This window comes from Notamacropus eugenii, chromosome 6, assembly GCF_028372415.1.
Source record: "Notamacropus eugenii isolate mMacEug1 chromosome 6, mMacEug1.pri_v2, whole genome shotgun sequence".
Taxonomy (NCBI): domain Eukaryota; kingdom Metazoa; phylum Chordata; class Mammalia; order Diprotodontia; family Macropodidae; genus Notamacropus; species Notamacropus eugenii.
In genome coordinates, this window is record NC_092877.1 from 208,630,496 (window position 1) to 208,652,865 (window position 22,370).

General features: G+C 39.0%; 1 protein-coding gene across 5 annotated transcripts in view; it reads right to left on the reverse strand.

Moving 5' to 3' along the window:
- Nucleotides 1-22,370, reverse strand: part of ATP11A (ATPase phospholipid transporting 11A) — a 214,924-nt gene that overhangs the window by 13,865 nt on the left and 178,689 nt on the right. For all 5 annotated transcript variants that reach the window (XM_072621938.1, XM_072621939.1, XM_072621941.1 and 2 more), the window contains exons 18-25: nucleotides 21,170-21,351; nucleotides 17,646-17,897; nucleotides 14,913-15,087; nucleotides 12,017-12,119; nucleotides 11,495-11,640; nucleotides 8,595-8,654; nucleotides 7,423-7,550; nucleotides 5,270-5,405 (exon numbers count right to left, since the gene is read on the reverse strand). In XM_072621938.1, coding sequence (XP_072478039.1) covers nucleotides 5,270-5,405; nucleotides 7,423-7,550; nucleotides 8,595-8,654; nucleotides 11,495-11,640; nucleotides 12,017-12,119; nucleotides 14,913-15,087; nucleotides 17,646-17,897; nucleotides 21,170-21,351 — 1,182 coding nt within the window. The remainder of the gene's footprint in view (nucleotides 1-5,269; nucleotides 5,406-7,422; nucleotides 7,551-8,594; nucleotides 8,655-11,494; nucleotides 11,641-12,016; nucleotides 12,120-14,912; nucleotides 15,088-17,645; nucleotides 17,898-21,169; nucleotides 21,352-22,370) is intronic.

Here is a 22,370-nt window from a genome sequence, read left to right on the forward strand (position 1 = left end):
TTCAAGACGGGAGAATTAAGGTAGCATTTCTTGGTGAAGGATCATTCCTATGGTATGAGACCTTGGGCCACTTTGCCCCTTTGGGCTTTAGTTTCCCACATTTAAAATGAAGGATCATGACCTCTCAGGTCTCTTTTAACTTAAAATTCTATGATCCAGTTTCACAGATGGATATGCAGAGCCTTACCTGAGTTTTCAAATCCGCTTTAATTATGTACTTGAACAAATTTTTCCGAGTCTTTCCAATAAAATAAAATGATCTATGTGGATGTTAATTTTCTTAAATCACTAGGGAATCACTGCGTGTGAGAATCAACCAACCACTTAGTGTATGCCTACTGTGTGCTAGGTACTGAACCAAGAATTGTGAAAGATGTAAATTAGATAAGATCTGTCTTGGGCTTATACTTAGATAAGATCTGTCTTGTCAAATTGTGAGAGCTATACAATCAGTAAGAAAGATAACTATGTGCTGCAGTGTCCAGTGAGGACTTCACAGAAAAGAAGGGAACTGAGCTGGGTTTTTATGTCTGGATAGGACTTGGAAACAACGAAGAGGCCACTACAGGACATATGAACAATGTAAAAGGCTGAAGAAAGTGAAATATTTTAGAGGGACCAAAAAGACTTGTTTGGCTAGAATGAAAGGTTAATTTATAGAACGGGATGAGGGAGGAAGGGGAGTTTTGGATCACAGTCTATTAGACCTTGAATGTCAAGATAATGAGAATGGACTTGATGTCAGCACGAGGTTTTTAACAAGGGGGTTGTATTATTAAGGTACTGTTTTGTAGAGTGCCATGCATGATGTACTGGGGGCAGAAATTGGGCCAGGCAGAAGTCTAGTTAAGAAGTTATCCCAATAGTCCAGGTATGTGGCAATAATAATATGTATTAGCTGTGGGTTAACTTCCCTGGGCCTCAGTTTTCTCACTGATGAAGGGGGTGAACTAGACCATTTCTCTAAGTAACCTTCTGGCTCTGACATTCTATTAGTGTATGATTACTAGTAAGACCTTGATGCACATCTATTGAAGGTATGAAAAAAAAAGTGGCTGGCACCTACTCAGAATTCTTTTCTTTTTTGTTAAAAGTAGGCTCAATCTATCTTCCATCCTAGGCTTCTCATCCTTCACTCTTCTCAGATTAAAGAGGTACATAATGCTAAAATATGTCTATGTCTGTGATCTGTTCTTAAAGATGTGTGTCCCATAGTAACCATTTAACTATAAGACAGCAACACTGGTATTTATCGTAACAAAGTAATATTTTATTTAAAGTCAACAACCTAGAAAACTAAAAGTGTTAAGTGAGAATAAAATATGTATTTTAGTTTCTTTAACATTTCTTTATATGGGGATAGGAGGGAGCTACTCCTGATTCACACTATTTTCTATTATCTCTGTCTTAACAAGGGTAAGAAGCAGTAAAACAAAAGAGAATATAGTTCTAATGAAGGCCTATGAACTGGGGAGATAGGCTTGGACCTTCCCTTTGGTTGTTATTAAGACTAAATATCAAGAGCTTTCCAGAGGTGGCAGAGAGATCTGCATTTTCACTTTCTTGACCATAGGATTTTCTCTAATTTAACAAGAGATTAGTGGCAGATGGTTATACATGAGACAACAGGCTTCCTCCCTCACACTTAAAAAAAGTGATCAGATGAAAAGCCAGTAAAAAAGGAAGGGTGCCAGAGTAGACTGGCCCTATCCATTTGAAAGGAAATCTGCCTCTTCCTACCCAGGTCATCCTCACCTAACAACTCAGCTCAGTGCTAAGACCATGAATGGTGGGCACTGGCAATATTCTCAAACTATAAGCTGAAGACCTCAGGCGTCTCAAAAGTTGTTATTGCAAGGGGACCTGCCAAGGTGTATCAGTTTGGGCTTTTGTATGGAGATGGGGAGAGGCAGAGGACGAATGAATAAGGGCTCAGGTCTTTCTCTGAAACTTTTTTCTTTCAGTGTTTTTCTATAGAAAAGGGGAAAAAACTGTCCAAGTGAAATCAATTTTTGGTAATGAATTTCATGTTTCTCATAATTGTAGGTCCCAGATAATACTTACTAGATGCCATTATCAATTTTTTAATATATCTCAACTTGGTTTCATCTATATATTTAGTTAGCTTTACCATCTCATCTAGATTATTAATGGAGATGTTAAAATAAATTGAAGTCTGGAACCAATCATCATTGCTACCTTGGAGACTTCTTCAATTTACCCATATTCTTTATTAGCCAATTTTGTTGGGGGAACCTTTTAGCAAGTTCCAATTCTTGTCCAAGTATTCAAGTTCAAACTAATTTAAATTTCATTTGTAAGTGAAATTCCACAAGACAATGATTCATCCGTTTTCTCAGAATTGGTTCCTTTAGGAGCATTTCTTGTATTCCCTTCACTTACTCCTGTAGTGATTTTATTGAGAAAGGACTGAGTTTGGCAGCATGTGTCCTGCCCCCACACGACTTACTGCTCACAATTCCATTACGTTCTTGATGTTTACAGAGGTCTACGATGAACACATTCCAAATTTGTAAGTATTCTGCGAGGAATACAGTACTGCTGAACTAATAAAGATAAAAATGATTACAGCTCTTGTAGTGAGCTGTGTAATATCTTGCAATATCAATAAATGGAACTGCTATGAGAAATGTTTAGGGCAAAAAAAGCCCCAATCATGATTTTGGCTTTTTAATTCACCATTCCTTAAAGGTTCCAGATCAACATTCTCAGAGATAAATGCCTTTCAAAAAAAACTGGCAATAGACAGAATAGGAACTTTGAAGACTGTGGTGACAAGGAACCTTACCCCGATTCTAATGGGAACACTGCTAGAGGCTTCACTAGTCTTTGGGATTAGCCTTCTTCTAACAAAGAAGCATTACATATGTTTTGGGCTGTCCCAGAGAGCCGCTTAGACTTATATCACTATTCAGTTAACACACAACAACAGCTCCAGGTCTCAAGTGATCCAGACAAGTTGGTCATCCAGAAAAAACCCTGTCTACTCAATCTGTCTTCCATTGTGAAGTCTTTAGCTTTGCTGGATCCTATCACAGCATATAGGATTTAAGCAAGAATGAGAAAAAGCTTTATGCCTTCAACATACAACTAAGAATAGGTATTTTATATCCAGCAACATTTTAATTTAACCTGACCATCAGTTTCACAAATGGGTAATTCATATCTATCTTCTTTTTTTAAAAAAGCTCTTCTAAAATAGCGGGGAAATACATTTGCACTTTAAAAGATAATCACTTCCCATTCGTAGGAACTCTACCCTTCAACATCAGTGGCCATTCTCTGGAAATTTCCGTTTTTAGGGTGTGGTATCTCAGCTCTTTGAGTTGCATGCAAGTCACTTACTTACAGCTTGACCCATAAGCAAGCTCTGAAGCAGCTACATTAAAGCACTAGAAACAGCCCCATTGAAAACTACACGGTTGGTCTGAATCTAATGAGGCCAGGTGGCATTGGGGATTGTAGCAACTGCTCAACCGAAGACACAGACCAAGACAAATGAGAAATGATCAGAAATAGATCAGAAGAGCAAGCAGGAAAAAGGTCTGGATGATTCAACAGACCAGTTCACTGCAAGTGATTAGAGTCCTGTAGAAAGACAACAGAACTTTTGGTCACATGGATGAAAACAGGATTAAACAAAATCGAGGAGACAAGTCACAGGCATTAAGACAGCTGTATCTTAGTCTAACACTCTAAGTAGGTAAAGAGCTAATTTAATAGTGGAGGGAGAAAAACCACAGGGGTACAAAATGCATTAAAGGACTTCTAGCAGAGGAGAAAGAATATTATAAGTGGAGTTGGGGGAACTTAGGTTCAAATCCTACTGCTACTGCCAACTACCCATAAGTGTTTGGGAAGGTCACTTACTTATCCTCCCTGGACCTTGGCTTCCTCATCTGTGAAATGAAGATGGTGTACTAGATGGACCAGGCAGTGGTGGGGAACCTGTGCCCTTGAGGCCACATGTGGCCTTCTGAATCCAAGTTTTACAGAACAAATCCTTTTATTAAGGGGATTTGTTTTGTGATGTTTGGATTCAGTCAAAGGGCCAATATGATGACCTAAAGGACCACATGTGGCCTTGAGGTTGCAGTTTCCCCACCCCTGGGAGGAGACCTTCCAGCTCTGAATCTATGGTCTCATGACCTGGGCTCCCTCTTAGGAATGCGGATGAAGTGGATTGTTAGAAGGGTATGGCAGAAAGTCATTTTCCTTTTACATATTACTTGTTTATTTGGAGGGATTACTCAATATTCATAGAAGCCAAGTAGAGTGACTCTGAAGACTCTCAACACTGTCTTAGGCAGCCTGAGCAGTTTCCCAGTGAGCTTCTGTTGAAACTTATTAGTCCTATCTACATGTAGTTTTCTTTTTATGAAAGCCAAGTTAAATTTAGACATCTCAAACAGACGGACGGACAAACAAACAGAAAACCCTTAAACCCCTGGCTCAGGGAAACATGGAAAGGCATTGAGGTAGATGATCAAATGTACACACGGATACTCTTGATCTTCTATTAAGACAACCTTATTCCTAGAAGCAAGTGGAAAGGAAGCAGCAGCTACGAATATTTCAACTAATAAAGCACACTGAAAAAGTCACATTGGAAAATATTTACGAGAAATATTTTATTTGTAATGTGGTCCAAGAACACAGAGAAAGGGACAAAACCACAATCCTCTTACCATGTGTGTGCTGGTAGTCATTATCTGAGGGTAGGAAGAGAAGTAGCAAAAAGGGGAAAAAAAGCAAGATAAAAATAAAACAACCCCCCAGAAAATGTGTCAACAACTAGAATGAAGAATGTATATAAAAAACAAATCCATTAACTGCATAGAAAATATTATTAAAATAATGTCATGTGGAAAAAATGAAATATACTAAATATGAAATAACACTCAACTAATAACAAAGCACACTAATCACTTACCTGAGACAGAGGGTAAACAGCCAATGATGAAACGTTAGTTACAAAAAGAACAAATCACAAAAACTACTTCTTCGCAATCAAAACACTGCTATACACAGGACTCCATTAATCAGCTTAACAGAAAGATATTTTGCTTTTTATTTCAGTATCTCCACTAAATAAACACACAAAACTATCTTAAGTATTATTCTGTTATGCAAAATCTCAGTGGAAATCTTTCCAAGCAATCCCAAAATACTATTTTGATAAAATGATCATTGAGGATTGCAAAGTTCTTTTCCTCTAAAATCAGTATCAATCAAATGGAACACTCACCTGTCCATTGATGGTCACTGCCATATTTTCAAGCAACAAATAAGCACCAAAGAAAAATACCAGAGCATCAAATACGCCCAAGAATGTCCAATAAATGAATACTCGCCAGCGGAGTAGAGCATTCTTGGCAATGTCCCTGCAGGAGATAAAATTTAAGACTGTTTTTTAACCATGTCAAAATGAAAACGTGTTTCACAGGAACAGGTCCTTTCCCAAGGTTGGCCGACATCCTTCCCACTCCCGCTCTCCATCTTAAAATACTGATGTTAAGGAACATCATTAGCCCTTCTCTCACTAGATCACTGGTTTTATCAATGTGAAGAACTACTCAGTAGAATTTCTTCTTACTGATGTGGATCAGTAACTTGTCTGTTGCTCAAGGGCTGAAAGGGAGTGCTTGGAAAATGGGAGAATCTCAGTGACTTCGATATGGTCACATGGCTAATTATGTGTCAGAGGTAGGACTCACAGTCAGGCCTTTCCATCTTCCAGGAAGGTCTTTTATTCACTAAACCAGGCAGTCATTGGTTAACTTTCTAGCTCTCTTTGAGGAGTCACACCTGGATATGTAGTGCACTCAAATTTGGATAATTTTAATGATTCTAATCATTCTATATAATTCTAAGGATTCTAACGTATATGCTAAAGAAAAGTCTCCCTTGCATGGAATTCCCTCTCCCAATGGGCTCTACCCATCAAGGCCTGTTCCAATTATATCTCCTTGATGAATGACCTTTCTAGTAACCCCACCACAACCACAAAACAACTCATAGCCCATCAAGGTTTACAAATCATTCTGCCAACAACAACAAGGAGGTCACTGGGACCAAAATTATTTTTTCCCATTTTACAGAAGAGAACGCTGAGGTCAAATGGTTACTCAGTATAGAATCAGGAGTCCTGACTGAGACTTGAATCCACATACTCTGACTCCAAAGCCATGACAATACTAGACAATGTTGCCCTGTGCTGTACATCAATACTGTTGATTTACTGCCTAGATGGCTGGTGAAGTTCTATTGCTTCCCAAGACATATTATTCTTCAAAATTCATGAAAAAAGAACATTTAAATATTTTTTTTCTGTGTGCATATATATGTGTGCAATATGTGTATATATACACACATGTGTATATAAATGTTATAAGATATGTGTGATTATCTGTACACACACCCACACATATATGCAAATATACTCACATACATAATATTATTTCTTCTCAACCTTATGCATTAAGCTCGTCGATATTCACTGACTCAACAAATAACATTCACTGGAGATTTCTGGCCTGTTTTTTCCCTAATTCGAGTCTTGGTTTCTGTGCCTTACTACTCCAAGATACTCTTTGACTGTATACATGTTATTACTAGAGGAAGCAACACAGCAAACAGTAGATTCCTATATTCCATCACAGAATTGAAGCAAGGAATCACATCTATCAAAAGTCCTGATGGGAACACAAAAATCCACTTTCCCCTTTAATTGGAAAGTATGAGAAGCACCATGACAAAGTGGATAAAGAGTCTGACCACTGAGTCAAGAAGACCTGGGTTTATGGTCCACCTGTGATATCCACTGGCTATGTGTCTCTGGGCAAGTCACATAACTTCTCTCAGTGCTTTGGCCCACCAGGTAATTCTTCTGGACTCTAAGTCACAAAGCAGACTCTGCCCAGCACTGATCAAGGGAGTTGTCTATGACAGTTTCTCAAACCAATGAAATCAAGGGTTCAGTTTTGTTAAAAAATAAAAAAGAAAGAAGGACTCCCTTTAGCATAAACGGGTCAAGTGAGGTAAGATTCACTAAAAGACGAACAATTCTCTTTTCCCTCTGAAGTAATATGCTTTTTGTTCTCTTTTTAAGGGAAATTTAGGCAGGGAATTTACCTAGTGAAATGCTCTGAAGTGTGCATATCACTCTGCGGACTTTAAAGGGCTATACAAATACCAGCTATTCTTGTTCTTGTTTCAGAGCCAGAACTTGATCAGAAAACATCAGGCACAAAATGACTTCACGTGCACACTGAATGTGACACAAATCATGTACACATAATAAACGTACATTATTTAACTTGGGTTACTTCCCACTTAGGAATCTGTGCTATAGCAGATGCTCTCAAGTCATTTTACTAAGCTAGATCTCAGTGACTTTACCTGTACAGTGAAGGATCTCTCTTGAGCATATCGCTGGTGACATGCTGCTCCATCAGACTGTACATGAGGATGGGGAGGGAAGTGAAACTGATATTGTACAATGTTAGATACGCAGTATCATATAAAGGCTGAAGAAAGAAAAGAATTGTTTTTCTTTTTAATACAACACAATACAAAAATATACTTTTGCATTAAAAAAAGTCAAAAAGCACCATCTACCGTAACTGGAAATGGCTTAATTCTACAAAGAACCACCCATGCTATGGTCCTGTGAATATAACAGTTGTTAGCAACTGTACTAAGATTTTTGGGACATCCTGCATAAGGTAGGTTAATCAGGGTCTTCATCTAAACTCTTATGTAGTTAGAATTAAAATTGTACCTGATAATGCCAGTAACAGAAGAGTCCTATGAAAAGGAAGGGTTCCTAGTAATGGCCAAGGGGCTGTCCTCACCCTATGATCCAGGATGACTATTTCACCTTAGCATATACTAAGAGGTAACACCAATATCCACCAAAATATTCACAATTAAAATTGCTCCCAACAATGTAGTTTGGTGAAAAGTCCCTATAAAAAGGGAATATGCTTGACGGGATGTCCTCACCTATCATCCCAGGATCACCTGTCTTGTTATAGTATATGCTAACAAAACTCACCCAAAAGGGCAGAGCAAAGGGATTTGGATTGAAGGCCGACTGGGATGGATTTTACTCTTGGGATTAGGAGGTACAATAAGCTACTAAAGTGGGGAAGCCACCCTGTTTCCTTTTCACCCAGGCCCAGCAGAAAATTAATCACTCACTCATTACTATGACTATACAGAGAGCAAGCACTATATTAGTGTCAGAGTATTTAAAATACTCTGAGGTATTTTGAGGAGCTAGAAAATTCAGTGAGAGACTCCCCAAAGTGAAATGTTATCTAGGTTCTGTCCCAAATGTTCCTCTACCCTAGGTCTGGTGTAGGTATAACACCCTCTGACACAATTCAGAGGGTGATCACAATGGAAGATACTCTACATCTTCTCTACTAATCCTTCTCCATCTCCATCCTCACTCTCCTGAAAAGGTGATCTTTTGCATGTGAAAGACAGCATACCCTCATTCTCTCCTTATGTTGGGAAAAAAGAATCAGGTTAGGAAAAGTCCTTATTTGGATTTTAGAACTCACCTGTTGTGAAAATCCACAGAAGAACTGGTATAAAAACTGAGGGAAAATGAAGCAGACATTCTGAAAGAGAAATGAAAAATGTTTATCAGTCAAATTTCATATGGTTCTCCTCCATGTAAAGGTTGTTATAGTGGCCTGTATAATACCTCCTTTATTTGGGGGAAGATCAAGGGAGACTCCAGAATAGACTTGGGTCCACAGAATAGCAAGTAACAGGTTTTAAAAATTTATTTATATTTTATTTCTTTGGCATCTGATAAATACACAATAATGCCCTGGCTTTGTGGAAATGCAAATGTCAGAGAGGAATTTACCAGACTTGCTACCTAAGTAGCTAGGTGCCAAAGTGGACACTGTGTTAGACCAGGAGTCAGGAAGACCTGAGTTCAGACACTTCCTAGCTTTGTGACCCTGGGCAAGTCAGTTAATCGCTGATCTGTAAAATGGAGAAAATAATAGCATCTGTATCTCAGGCTTGTTTTAAGGGGAAAATGAAGTAAGACATTTAAAATGCTTTTCAAATCTTAAAGCACCATGAAATAGTATTATTATTAATAAAGAGAAATAAGATGTTGATATAGGCAGGATAATGACATTTCTCATCAGGTTGGACTCCTCTGGACTTCTTCATCATGCCTCAGGAAGATCCCTTCAACTCACACATTCTCCCTTTCAGAAGCAGTCTCTGCCCCGGGGCCCTCCCTCTGACTGGAGGGAAAGTGGGGGGAGGGGAGGACACTGGACAGAACCTGCACTTAGGGTGCCCAGGCTAGCTGTCTCTGCTTTTCTGACCAGACTGTAGTCCTCTGGTCAGCATCCTGCCCTTGCCCGCATCCTTTGATGTGCAATGCTGGTCATTAGCATATCAGACTTCCTTAGCATGGTGCCTGGCACACAGAGTGTGTGCTTAATAAACGTTTACCAGGGAAAAGAATCAGACATTGTGGGGATGCCCTTTAACCAGGGAATGGCAGAACAAGTTGTGGTACATGACTGCAATGGAATATTATTGTGCTATAAGAAATGATGAAAGGATAATTTCAGAAAATCTTGCAAAGACAAATGAACTGATACAAAGTGAAGTACGCAGAACCAGGAGAACACTGTAAACAGTAACAGTAATGTTATAAAGATGATCAACTGTGAAAAACTTAGCTACTTTGAACAATACAATGATCCAATACAGTTTCTAAGAATTCATGATGAAAAATACTATCCCCTTCTGGAGAGAGAACTGATGATGTCTGAGTGTCAACTGAAGCAGAGGTTTTTTACTCAGTTTTTTTTGGATGGGTTTTTGGGTACGTAGCTGATGTGGAAACAGGTTTTGTATGACTTCGCATGGACAAATGGTACCATCTTGCTCAAGGGATGGAGGAGAAGATGGGAGAAAATTTGGAACTCAAAATTTTAAATAATGAATGCTGAATATTTTTTTACATGAAATTGGGAAATATTTAATGAAACGGATAAAAAATGTATGCGTAAAAAATGTTTACCAGTTGACCGCACAAAAAAAAATCTGGCTGACATTTATAGTTATGCTGCACTATCGTCATTCATTTGACCAAGATGTATTAAATGCCTATGAGTAAGGCACTGAACTAAGCTCTGGAGATAAAAGGATGAAAAGTTCTACAGGTGGGATTGTATTTACTAGAGAGATAAGACATGTACAAATATATAAAACACAAGTTGGAATGAAAAAAGTGCGCAGGAAAGGCTCAAGAGAGAAGCATGAAATCCTTGGGAAGGAGGAAAGTTTTCTGTCTGGAAAGCACATGGAAGAGGGTCTCGTGAAACACAGCCTCCTGACAGGAGGCAGCATGTGACCTGGGCCTGGACATAAGAGAAGGATTTCAACAGGTAGAGATGGAGAGGAAGTCCATTTCATGTAAGGGGCAACGCAGGCATAAATACAAGGAGTGAAGGTGGGTGTGATAGGAGCAGGAAATGGCTAATCATCTACTTTGGCTGGCACATAAAGGACAGAAAGGGGAGCCGGATGAAAGAAGACTGGAAAGTTGGGTTGCAGCTAGACAGAGAGGACCTTAATGCCAATTCAATTAAATTCAGCACATGTTTATTAAGTAGTTACTCTGTATAAGGCCCTGAAGCACAAAGTCGAGAACAACAGTCTCGGTTCAAAGGAACTTCCTGGTACTGGACATGAAGAATAAACTGATGAATACACACAGAAGGATCTGAGGAGGAAGAGAGGCCTTATAATGCCACTGGGGAAAGTTTCTGGTAGGAAGTGCTACCTTGTTCCTCAGGCAGCGGGAAGCCACAGGAGGATTATAAACAATGGAATGACATCATCTGTCTGGTGCTTTAGGAAGGCTCTTTTAGCAACGATGTGAAAAGATAGATTGGCAAGAAGGCAGATCTTCACAATAACTTATGAAAACACTAGTGGAAATATTATCATCTCTACTTTACAGAAGAGGAAACTGAGGCTCTAAGAGGTTAAGGGACTTGCCAGTTGTTACACAGTGAATGACAAGTTGTAAAGCCTGGCTAGTTTCTGGCTGAATTTTCTTTTCCACTCTACCACACTGTATTAAAATACACAATGAAAAGGGGAAGGAGAACTGAAAGAAAAAAGCATTATTTAAAACATTCCACCCTCCCCCCAATATTATGCCACTTCTGGATTGATAGGTTGATAGAGAATAAGAATTTTCACATTTTTCCATTAACATGGGGAGACTTTGATGAATTTCTTCCTTGGTGAAAAGGAGACTGTTCCAAGAGACGCTTTGCTGTCTCTTTCCCATCGTCTCATCTCTTTTTAGATAGTTCATCCCTATGGCTTCAGCAATTTCAACAATTGTGCCTCTTCATACATGTCACGTTCAAACTGAAACAAGTGATAACAGCAGGGAAACTTTCCTCACCTTATAAAAGAAGTATTGCACAAGTTCAGATATCCTAATGTAATAAAAATGTCCGTGGACAAGGAGCATCTTCTTTAAGTGTTTAAATTTCGGTATTGCATAGTCACTGTTCCTTGCAGCTTGACGACCTTCCTTTCCGATGACTCCTATAAGACAACAATTTGTTGGGGTGCATTTAGCAAACACACTCAACTCTACAAATATGGAAGAAGGATTGCTATTGGGTATTATTAAATATCCATAACTGAATGTACATTTATTAAATGACACACTTTTCCAAATACTTGGATACACAGATGAATTTTTGAGTTCCCTTATATGGGAACTCCTTCCATTGATGCAGACTTTTTAATTCCTTAATGCCTTCTCATCCACAAATTCTTCGGAGAGGAAGTGTCTGCTTCCGGTTTCAAAATATACCATTTACATTCTTTAGTACTACCTTTGTCTTAATTCATCTCCATCATGATGAGAGTTATCCAAGTACGTGGCCAAAAGAGGTGAAGGGGTAAAAAGGTTTACCTATGCCCACATGTGCTTCGAGAATCATGCTGACATCATTGGCGCCATCCCCAATGGCTAGAGTAATAGGGTGCTCCTTGGAAAGTTTAATCAATTTAACGATCTGGAAAAACAGAAAACAAACGTAGAATTGCTCTTTCATGTTACACACGCTCCTCTCAGTTTGTCTAGTGACTATCCACCAGCAACGTGGATATGTCACAGTCCATTTTTTTTTATAAAGGATTTGAACCCACTTATAATGGTGGTGATTCAATAACATATAAAAATAACTTGTCTCATGGTAATTCATCACACAATGCATTTTATCCATGAGGAATAAAGCCACCTTTTGAAAAGGGAAAAAGAAATCTAAGGTAATGCTTTGAAATCTGATGGAAGACACTTGTCAGAAAATTCTGAAGATGAAAATATCAGATAAATAAATTTATATACTTCACACTTTGAATCCATATGGGAAAATACAGGCAATATTAGCAACTTGCCGCTCTACGATGTTCTGCAAAAATCAACATCAGAATAAACAATTTCCTGAAACATCGTTCAATGGAAAATTATCTTTCAACTTCATCATATGTTTAGAAAGCAAACTTACCACAAGGAAATATCTCCTTAGTACATTTCCTCTAAGTCTCTTTCAATTTATATGCAATGTGTGATGTGACATACTTTGTAGGCTCCCAAGCTGCAAGATCACTATTGAAAGAATTCTGAATATTTCTGAAATACTCTTCAAGGTCTCCTATTAGAACTATCCCATTAAGTCCTAGAGGACATGGCATCAAATATATCTTAGGGGGGCAAGGTAATTAGCCCTAACAAGTATGTCAGCCCCCTTCCCACCCTAAGGCTGCCTGGAGAAAGCCTATAACAGCAAGGACAGCAAGAGTCTATGTCTAGAATAGCCCAAGATACTACAGGTGCATGTGTAGGCTGGAAGGAGCAAGAGGAGGAGCCAGGTGAGGATTTGGCATTCCTACTATTCTACCTTGTGTCTTTCCTTTGCGTCCTTCTCCATGGGAGGTATGTAGGGATATCCCTGAGAAAACTGTGTGGCCTGGATTTCTCTGCAAACTGATGGAGTTCTTGGCCTTAGACAATGCCATCGGACTGGGCAATGGTATATCCCTGTGTATCACAAGGTCAGTGAGAGCCATTCCTAGACAGCAGAGAAGTGCCAAAGAAACGGTACTGGACAGATCTCAAGTTGGAGAATATTATATGTGTTCAAAATTCCAGCTCCACTATTTGCTGATTATCTGACCTTGAGCAAATCACTTGATCCCTCTAGGCCTGAGTTCTGCCATCTGTAAAGGTGTTGGACTGGAACACCTCTGAGATTCCACCACTTTTATTAGCCTGTGGACTACTGGTCTTGGGTGTCTTTGCAAATACTTTGCTGAAAGGCAGCTTGGTGTAATAGACAGAGGATGGCCTTGAAAGCAGGAAGCCTGGGTTTCATGTCTGAACTCTGACACACGCTGAATAGATGACCAAGGGTCAATGAAAACCTTTCAGTGCCCTAGGCTGGTAATATCAAACTCAGATAGAAAAAGAATATGTTGACTTACACCTTCTCTTTTGTTAAATTCTATTTATTTTGTTAAATAGTTCCCAATTACATTTTAGTCTGGTTCTAGTTGTACTCTAGAAAGTCATGAGACACATGAGTGTTTGATATTTCTGCTTCAGGTGCTCTGGGAGAGAGGCTGTTTCCCAACCTGGGAGAGTTCCTTATAGCAATGAAATCACAAGTCCTGTCCCTAATTCCCACTACTTTGCTAAGCTGATTTCACCCAATCGATAAGCATTTATGGACTACCTAATGTATGATGGCCATTATATTGGTGTGATAAAAGAAATGATTAGTCCTGTCCTCCGAGAGTTTATAATCTAAGCTTTTACATGAGGCTAACTTGTCTCTTCATAATGATCTTATGTTTTGAAAGACTAGAAATTATACACCTCTTTCACACACCTATGCAATATTTAAAAATACCTTACATATCGATGTATCTATATACATTTATTTAACTCAGCAGGTGCTGTATGAGAATACCTTTTAACTTAAAACATTTGCCTTCTTGCCCCTACTCAATTTTTAGCAAAGCCAACATCTGTCTTGGGCTATACTTGGGTAATATACCACTGAGAGCTGACAGAACCTGTGCATGGACAAAAGGCAGCACGATATGGAAACTGCACTATTTATTTAACAGAGTTTATTGTGTTTTTCCAAAGTGTTACAAATGAGTGGCATCTGAAACAATCACACTTCAATGTAGCAACAACAGAAACATTAGTTACATCCATAAGTCTTTTCCGATACAAAGTGTACATGATTTTTTGAATATTTTTATTTCTGATCATGCACAGGATTATTCTGTTAGTATAGATAAATAAAACTAGCTAGCCTCCTATTTTGTGTTTGGTTTTATTTTGCTTTAAGACTTGTGGTCTATCCATCACTTCACAGATGGAAGAGACCCATTGCACAGTGAGGTACTAAGAGTCTCTTCACGCCATACTCATAGAGACTCTACAGGGTGGACAGCATTATCCTAGTCACTACAAAGTCAGGAAAAAGCTAGTTAATTTAATGCGTTCATTTACTGGTTATATGTTAAGTATATGTGAAAGGGACACAAATCACAGAGGGGCACAGCAAGGAACCTTTTTAAAATATCATTATTTAATTACACTTATTGGCAAGATTTTCATGCTTTCTAGTCTTAGTAGGCACTTTTTTTGGCTGCCATTTTTCATTTTGTAGAGGAGCAGTGAGCAAAAGATGTCATAGCTAAATTTATTAGAGGTCATCACAACTGAGCAATGATTTCCAATATTTACCTAAAGTGATGCCACTTGTCAAGCCATTCAGAAAAGACCCACTAACCTGTGCCTTCTGCAGAGGGGCCATCCGACAGCACAGCACAGCGCTACAGTTCCTGCAGATTTCCAGGAAGATCTCTCGGTAGTTTCCAGAGCTCCCAGTTTGTCGGGGTTTCATTATTAGTGACAATGCAGCTCCATCGATAATTAAACCAAAATCTTGCATATCAGCTGAAAGTCTGCAGGAAGCACAAATAACAAACGCTAAATCTTCATCTTAGGGAAGGGATATGGTCTCCTTAGAAGTCTACTGGAGGCCTATACGGATCAATGACAATACATCACTGGGTTTAAGGGAACAATATTCCTTGGGTATCCTGTCCAGTGTTTGATCTAAGACCTTCAATGATTTATTCTTATTGTTTTTTAAGCTGTGTTCTAACTTAACTTTTTTTCATTGAATTAGGAAAACCCCTAACTGAAAATAATTTCAAATAGTTTGATGGCTAAGTTTTCAATACTTTACTTCTGAAATAAACAAAAATACTCAAGGAAGTCTGGTCTGTTATCTCTGTCCTTCAAAGAAGTCTGGTTTATTATCCGTATACCAACCACTAACTTTGCAAGCGGACACAATGAGCAACCAGATGGAAGGAGGCGTGGCTGTTAGTCCCACATACCTGATCTCCAGCCAATCCTGTTGTTTTCACCACGCATGACAGTTTACTTTGGTGCTCTTTTTGTCTATAAAAATGATCTGTAAGCCCCACCTGCTAAGAAGCTAAAGACCCCTTTTATTGGGAACTGCCAGCCTTACCAATAAAATGAACATGCTCAGAACTTTCTTGCCTCAGCTTATTTTAATTTCAGTCATGACACCATGATGTCAGAATTGGAAGTGAGCTACGAGTTCATCTATTTCAATCCCTTTACTTACATATAAGGAAATAATCCTTATTAAGATAAGGTTAAATTGTCCAAAGTCTCATTCCTTTCATTATTACATTCTTAATTTTTAGCTAGCTACTTGAGAGGAATAGATGAGGAAATAGTTATGCTTATAAGATAGCTCTTTGAGGGTGGGTAAATATCAACATCTGTCTCTAAGTGTTTTATGTTTTAATCAGGATGACTCTTATCATCCGTACGCATTTGCTTCTCTCTCTCCTCGCCCCACCATTCTCGTTCAGACCTTCATTGCTTCCTGGCTCTACTCTTATAACAGCCTCTTTAGTCTCCCTACCTGAAGGCTGTCCCTTCTCCAATCCATCCTTCTCACAAGCTACCACAGTGATTTTCCTAAAGTACAGGTCTGAACATGCCTTCCCCTACTTCATAAAGTCAAATGGCTCTCTATCTCCTCTAGAATCAAATATAAGATCCTCTATCTGGCCTCAATGTACCTACCTTGCTAAGCTTATTCTAACTGACTCTTCATACATGCCCCATGACTTTCACTAGCTGTCCCTCATATCTTGAAGAAACCCCCTTCCTCACCTCTGCCTCTTACAGTGCCTTGTTCATTAAAAACAAAATTCGATTCATATCCATAATACCTGTGGCATGAAGCATTTTCTCATTTCCCCAGCAGCTTGTGCTTCCCTCCCAAAATGTATTTATCTTGGAGATATTTTGTACATATTTGAACTTACATACACATAGTATCCCCTGAAAGAATTGAGGTTCCCTGAGGGCAGGGGCTGTGTCATCTTTATCTCTGTACCTTTTTTCTAACACAGTAACAGGCCCAGAGTAGGTCTTTATGCTTGTTGACCAATCAATTCACTCTATTGCTAGGAGAATGTTCTAGACAATGGAGTTCCCAATAAAGCTTACAAATAAAGACAGAAAGTTTAATTGTGAATATTCTGGCTTAGGAGATACAGGCTCAGAGCTAAAGTGTTAACATGACCTGAAGGGAGGGAGGTGGGTAGGCCTACATGAAGAAAGTACATTAGATGAAAACATTCCATGAAGAAAAATGTCATCCAGTGGGGAAAAGAGAATTTAGGCAATCAGCTTCTTAGAAAGACATTAAACACCAGGGCTGGGAAGAACACGAGAGCCTCACCTTGGCGTGATGAGAAGTAAGAGAAAGGCCAGTCAGAGGATACTTCTTAGGGCAAGTCAAGGGGAACTACTGCACTTCACATGTATGACTGAGGAAAAATATCTTGAACAGGTCACAGGTGGTAAACTCAGGGCTCAGACAGGAAAAACGGATCTAAGAAAGCTTAAAGAGAAAGCTCAATCTAGTCCTGAGCCACATGGACTTGAGCCCTACATACAGTAACTACTTAATATACATCTGCTGAATCAGCAAGAACAACAGTGATCCTAAGGGTAAGGACTATAAGAAAAACTTGGAACAGCCTGTGCCCAGAGCTCAGATATTTGTCAGGTGCCTCCATCACACACAGTTTGTCGCCTGCACCACAGTGCTAATGATGAAGAATTTGAATGGATTCAACACTTTGACCTGGAATGGGAATGATGGGAGTGGAGCACTGCTTTAGTGGCCCATTTCTCAGCAGCCTCATAAAATTATCCAAGGCAAAAAGTGGCAAGAACTCCACTGGGTTTGCAGCCTGCTCATGGGACAATTTTCATGGAGGCATCTGTGATTTTTTACACCGCATCTCTTGTGTACATGTGCAAGATGGAGCCCGTAGCATTGCATCACCATGACAGGAGGCAGCTAAGTGCAGCAATTGGCTCAAGGGCCGTGCTGAGTCACTCTTACGTTAATGCACATCCCATGACCCCGTTTTGATTGAGGAATGAAGGTATTACTTGCCCTGAAAAACTGTCCCGGGTCATACTGCCGCTGTGGCGCAGGACGGTCTTACTCAGCTCAAAGAGCACATCGTGCAGGCTCTGCTCCTCAATCTTCTTCGTGGTCAGCTCCAGCACTTGGGTGTTTCTCCTGAAAAGTTTGCAGGCATAGCAGGTGGCGGCTGCTGTCTCCATCTTGTCGCCGGTCAGAACCCAAACTTTGATGCCTGCTTTCTGAAGAGCTTCGATGGTGTCAGCCGCTTTTTCCTGGAGCCTGGGGTGGGACATGGGGGTGCAAATAAAGAATACTGACAAGAAAGCAAACCGGAACACAAATGCCAGAGTCGAGGGAATCTCTTAAAATGTTTTGGCCCTGAGGTACTTAGAGGCAGCATGAATATCTCTGCGGGGCCAAAATGCTAAAGAAGGAAAAATATTTCTTCTTTTACTCTTAACTTTTTCCAAGTATTAGACTGTCATTTCTACATTGGGTATGACTCTTTTTTTGCGGGGGAGGGGGCTCATTTCACAGCACAATCAGTGCTCATCAACTCATCTTGCAAGAGGAAGTCTTGCATGGAGAATGGGTGTGGCCGAGGCTGAATCAAAATTACTTCCAGACCTCTGATTATAATCATTTCCAGAGAAAAATCCCAAGTAGTAACTTTCTTCAGCTTTTTATTTATGCTTTTCAATTCACTGTATATTTTCATTTTTTTTACTTCATTCTTTCTAAATGAATTCCAAAATATTTCTTTCATTCTGAATCTTGAAACTAAAAAAATGTGACTTAATAACCATTTCTTATAGCCTAACAAACACTTAAAAATCTTGCAAGCTATATCATTTTTGTAAGAAGTGAACACTTACTTTTGCAATATATAAAGATTTGCCGTTGGTATTTTCAAAGAATACTATTTTGTTACTTGCAATCTTTTGCTTTCAGATTTGTGATTAAGACTATGTACTGCCAAAGTCATTGCCCATACATACAGGTATGTACATATATATATATGTACATACCTATATTATGTGTGTGTATGTATACATACACATGTACTTGCCCATATAGATGTGTGTGTGTGTGTTCACACTTGGGGGGACAGTGACAAATATACGCAGGCATATGTATTGATTACTGATTGTTCTCAACTGTGGACATACATCTCTGTTCAGACTTTAATCCATGTGCATAGAAATTAAATGATATAAAATACAGAAAATAAAATAGATACCCATATAATTTTCTACCTGTATGTAGAGCCTCCACTACAATACCACTTCTGATAGCTCTGTGTGCTATGCAGGTGACTCTGAGGGGGTCTCCAAAGCTATGGCAGAAGACTATAAACACTGGCAGGTCCTACACCAAGATTTGTGTCATTGTTGTTCAGTCTCTTTGTGACCCATGGATTTATCCATGCGGTTTTCTTGGCAAAAATACTAGAGTAGTTTGCTGTTTCCTTCTCCAGTAGGTCCCCATTTTACAGTTGGGGAACAGAGGCAAATAGGGGTTAAGTGCCTTGCCTCGGGTCACACAACAGCCAGTAAGTTTTTGAGGCTACATTTGAACTCAGGTCTTCCTGATTCAAAGCCCAATGCTCTAACCATTGTACCACCAGCCTGCCTCTATACCAACTTCAAGAAAATTCCAGGTGGTATACTAGAAATCTGAGGACTACGTGAAATGAATATGAAAAGGTTTATCATCAAGACGTGGCCACTATCATGGGATGAATATTTTGGTCAAAAGGACTTATGAAAACTGTCTACTGGAGTGGGATGGAGTGGGATAGAGAGAAGTAAAGAGGAGAGAATAAGAGATAGGTTGTAGTACTGACAGAAATCTCCACACTGATGAAACCAACTGTGAAGTATTTTACACACACACACACACACACACACAATTTCCCTAAAGCATTTTAAGCTAAAAAGTTTAAAACTGCACTAAGACTTCTGAGACTCTGTGTGTGTGTGTGTGTGTGTGTGTGTGTGTGTGTGTGTGTGTGTGTGTGTGTAGAGGCAGATTTATATATCTCTATGTGTCTGTCTACTTGGAGAGGCCTGTTATTTCACTAATATAGGCAGCTCTCTCTACTAATGCAAGTCAGTAACTTGTCAGCAGCTGATTGGAGCTCTGACAAGTAAATGACTTGCCCAGGGTCACAGAGTCAGTGTGTGCCAGAAGTGGAACTCGAACCCAGATGTCCTTGCATCCACGCTCAGCTCTATTCCTTCCACTCTCATACAGTACACACATATCTGGAGACACACTCATGCATTAGGGATAAAGACTAAACAAACATCCATGTTCACAACTCAACAGAAAATAACAAAAAAAACTCGTGTCAGTATCGTGTTCAAAATTGTGTTAAACAGATATGATAGAATATTATTATGTCATAAGAAGTGATGAACACAATGTATTCATGGTGATACAGAGTGAGATGAGAGGCAGGGGAACAATGCCCATGAAGACCACAATGATGGGAAAGAAAGCAGCTTGGAAAGACCACAGAAGTCTGGCCAATGTACAAACGGACTTTACAGGATCGATAATGAACATGCCTATCTATGACAAGGACAACAGGCACAGCATGAGATCTGTATTTTAATATATGGCTAATACCTACAATTGTTTTGCTTGATATCTAAGGGAGGGCTTCTTTTGATTTGGAGGTATTGAAGTTGGTATATGGTGATACAGATGTCTGCCCTTCAAAAAACATCAATAAAATATTAAAAAACACAGAAAAAAAAGTAAGTTCGGAAAGTGATACAATCCAACAGGATAACTGTTACTACTATATTAAATTTAAAATACTGAATAAAAGCAAAATTATACAATAGTTTATGGTTTTGTGCAGTGTCCCAAAAGTATGGTTTTAGGATACTCTTTATAAGATGCTTTTAAAAATGTGAAATGTTCACGTTTATTGATGATTGTTAAGTTAATAATAAAAAAAGATTTGAACTTTAGGAAGTCTGTTAATATTTCCATTATTAAAAATAATGCTTTAAAAAAACCCTATCACACACTCTATACTGTGAAAATAAGGGAGTTAGGTGGCACAGAGGGTAGAGCACTGGGTCTGGAGTCAGGAATACCTCAGTTCACATCCGACATCAGACACTTACTAGTAGTGTGACCTGGGCAAGTCACTTAACCTTGTTTGCCTCAGTTTCCTTATCTGTAAGATGAGCTGGAGAAGGAAACAGAAATGACCTAAACAACGGAATAGCAACAACAAAAGCTAGTTGCTGAAAATACAAAATTCCAGGCATCTTTTCATTTTGTTTAGTTTAAACAAATGCCTACACAGGAATCTATTAAATGAATCTTTTAATCAGTCTGTCTGATTAATAATAATAGAATCTTACATAACCCCATGGATTTTATTTGTGATATAAGCAGAGCTGTGTTAATGACAGTTAAAATTCCATCTTCTTCTTAGGAGAAAAAGACACAAACCAACGTGTCCCTCAAGTCATGCTTTTTGGTCACTACCTTACTGAAAAAAAGATCAAATAAATGTGGTACTTAACCGGTCCTCAACAGCAGTAGCACCAAGCAGAATAAGGTTTGTCTCAATGTGATCATAAGCCTCGCCCAACTTCTTTTCTCGTTCTTGCAGTGCCACTCTCGCTGTGTGTAGAAGTTCACAAACCTCATCGTACTCTTCCTGGGAAAGTTTTTTATAGGCAACGCATAGAGTTCGTAGTCCTTCCTGAAATATACATCCAAAACCAAATACTGCATGAACTATAACCGGAAAGGGTGACCTGTTATAAAATTATGTTCACTGTCTTTTTAATCCTCTTTTCCCTTCCACTTAATACTACAGTTATCCCATACACACTGGGGGCACCCCTGAGACCTGGAAAATGTGCATAAAATATTTTGGCCCTTTCTTCATACCAAAGAAGTCCGAATGTTTTCTTTCTCTTGTATGGGTTGTTTATAGTACTTTTTAATAAAATTTAAATTGATATTATGCAATACTATTTTATGCATTTCTGAGTTTCTAAGCTTTTTCTGTTCTCTGCTGGCCTTCACATGTCTTCTGAAGCTTGCGTGAAACTCCTTAAAAATTCCCATTTAATTTCTTCCACCAACCTACAAATATACTGAAACTGCAACAGGAAAAGTCACAATGTGGAAGGTAAAAATGTATAATTAAAATGACTCAGAAAAGATCTAAGGATAATGAAACTCCTTGCCCTGAAGGAGTTTACATTCCCTGGGATTGGGGGAGGGGTCAAGCAGTAGCAGCCAGGGGAAAACTTGGGGATCATCCTCCACTCATGACTGAATTCTGTGTGTTGCAGAACAGTATTAACTCACGCTAAGTTTGCAAATTAATGTGAGAGACAGTAATAATGTACTGGAAAGAACACCATATTTCTGGTCCAAAAAAAAAAACTGGTTCAGATCCTGGTTTTGCCTGTGAACTTAGGCAAGCTGCTCTATGGGCCAGACCATTTATTCACAAGGGTGGTGCTTATAAATAAATTGTGAGAAATGTGTTGGAGCATATCCAGAGACCCTTGGAAGAATGGTACAGAATGGAATCAAACCTATTCCTACCTCAATGAGCACAAATTCCTTCCACAATAACCCCAGCAAGCAGTTCCCAGCTCCTGCTAATATATCTCCAGTGAAGGAAAATTCATGAAATCTCTCAAAGCAGACCATTAAATTTGTGCATGGCTCTAACAGATGGGAAGTTTCCACTTATACAGAATC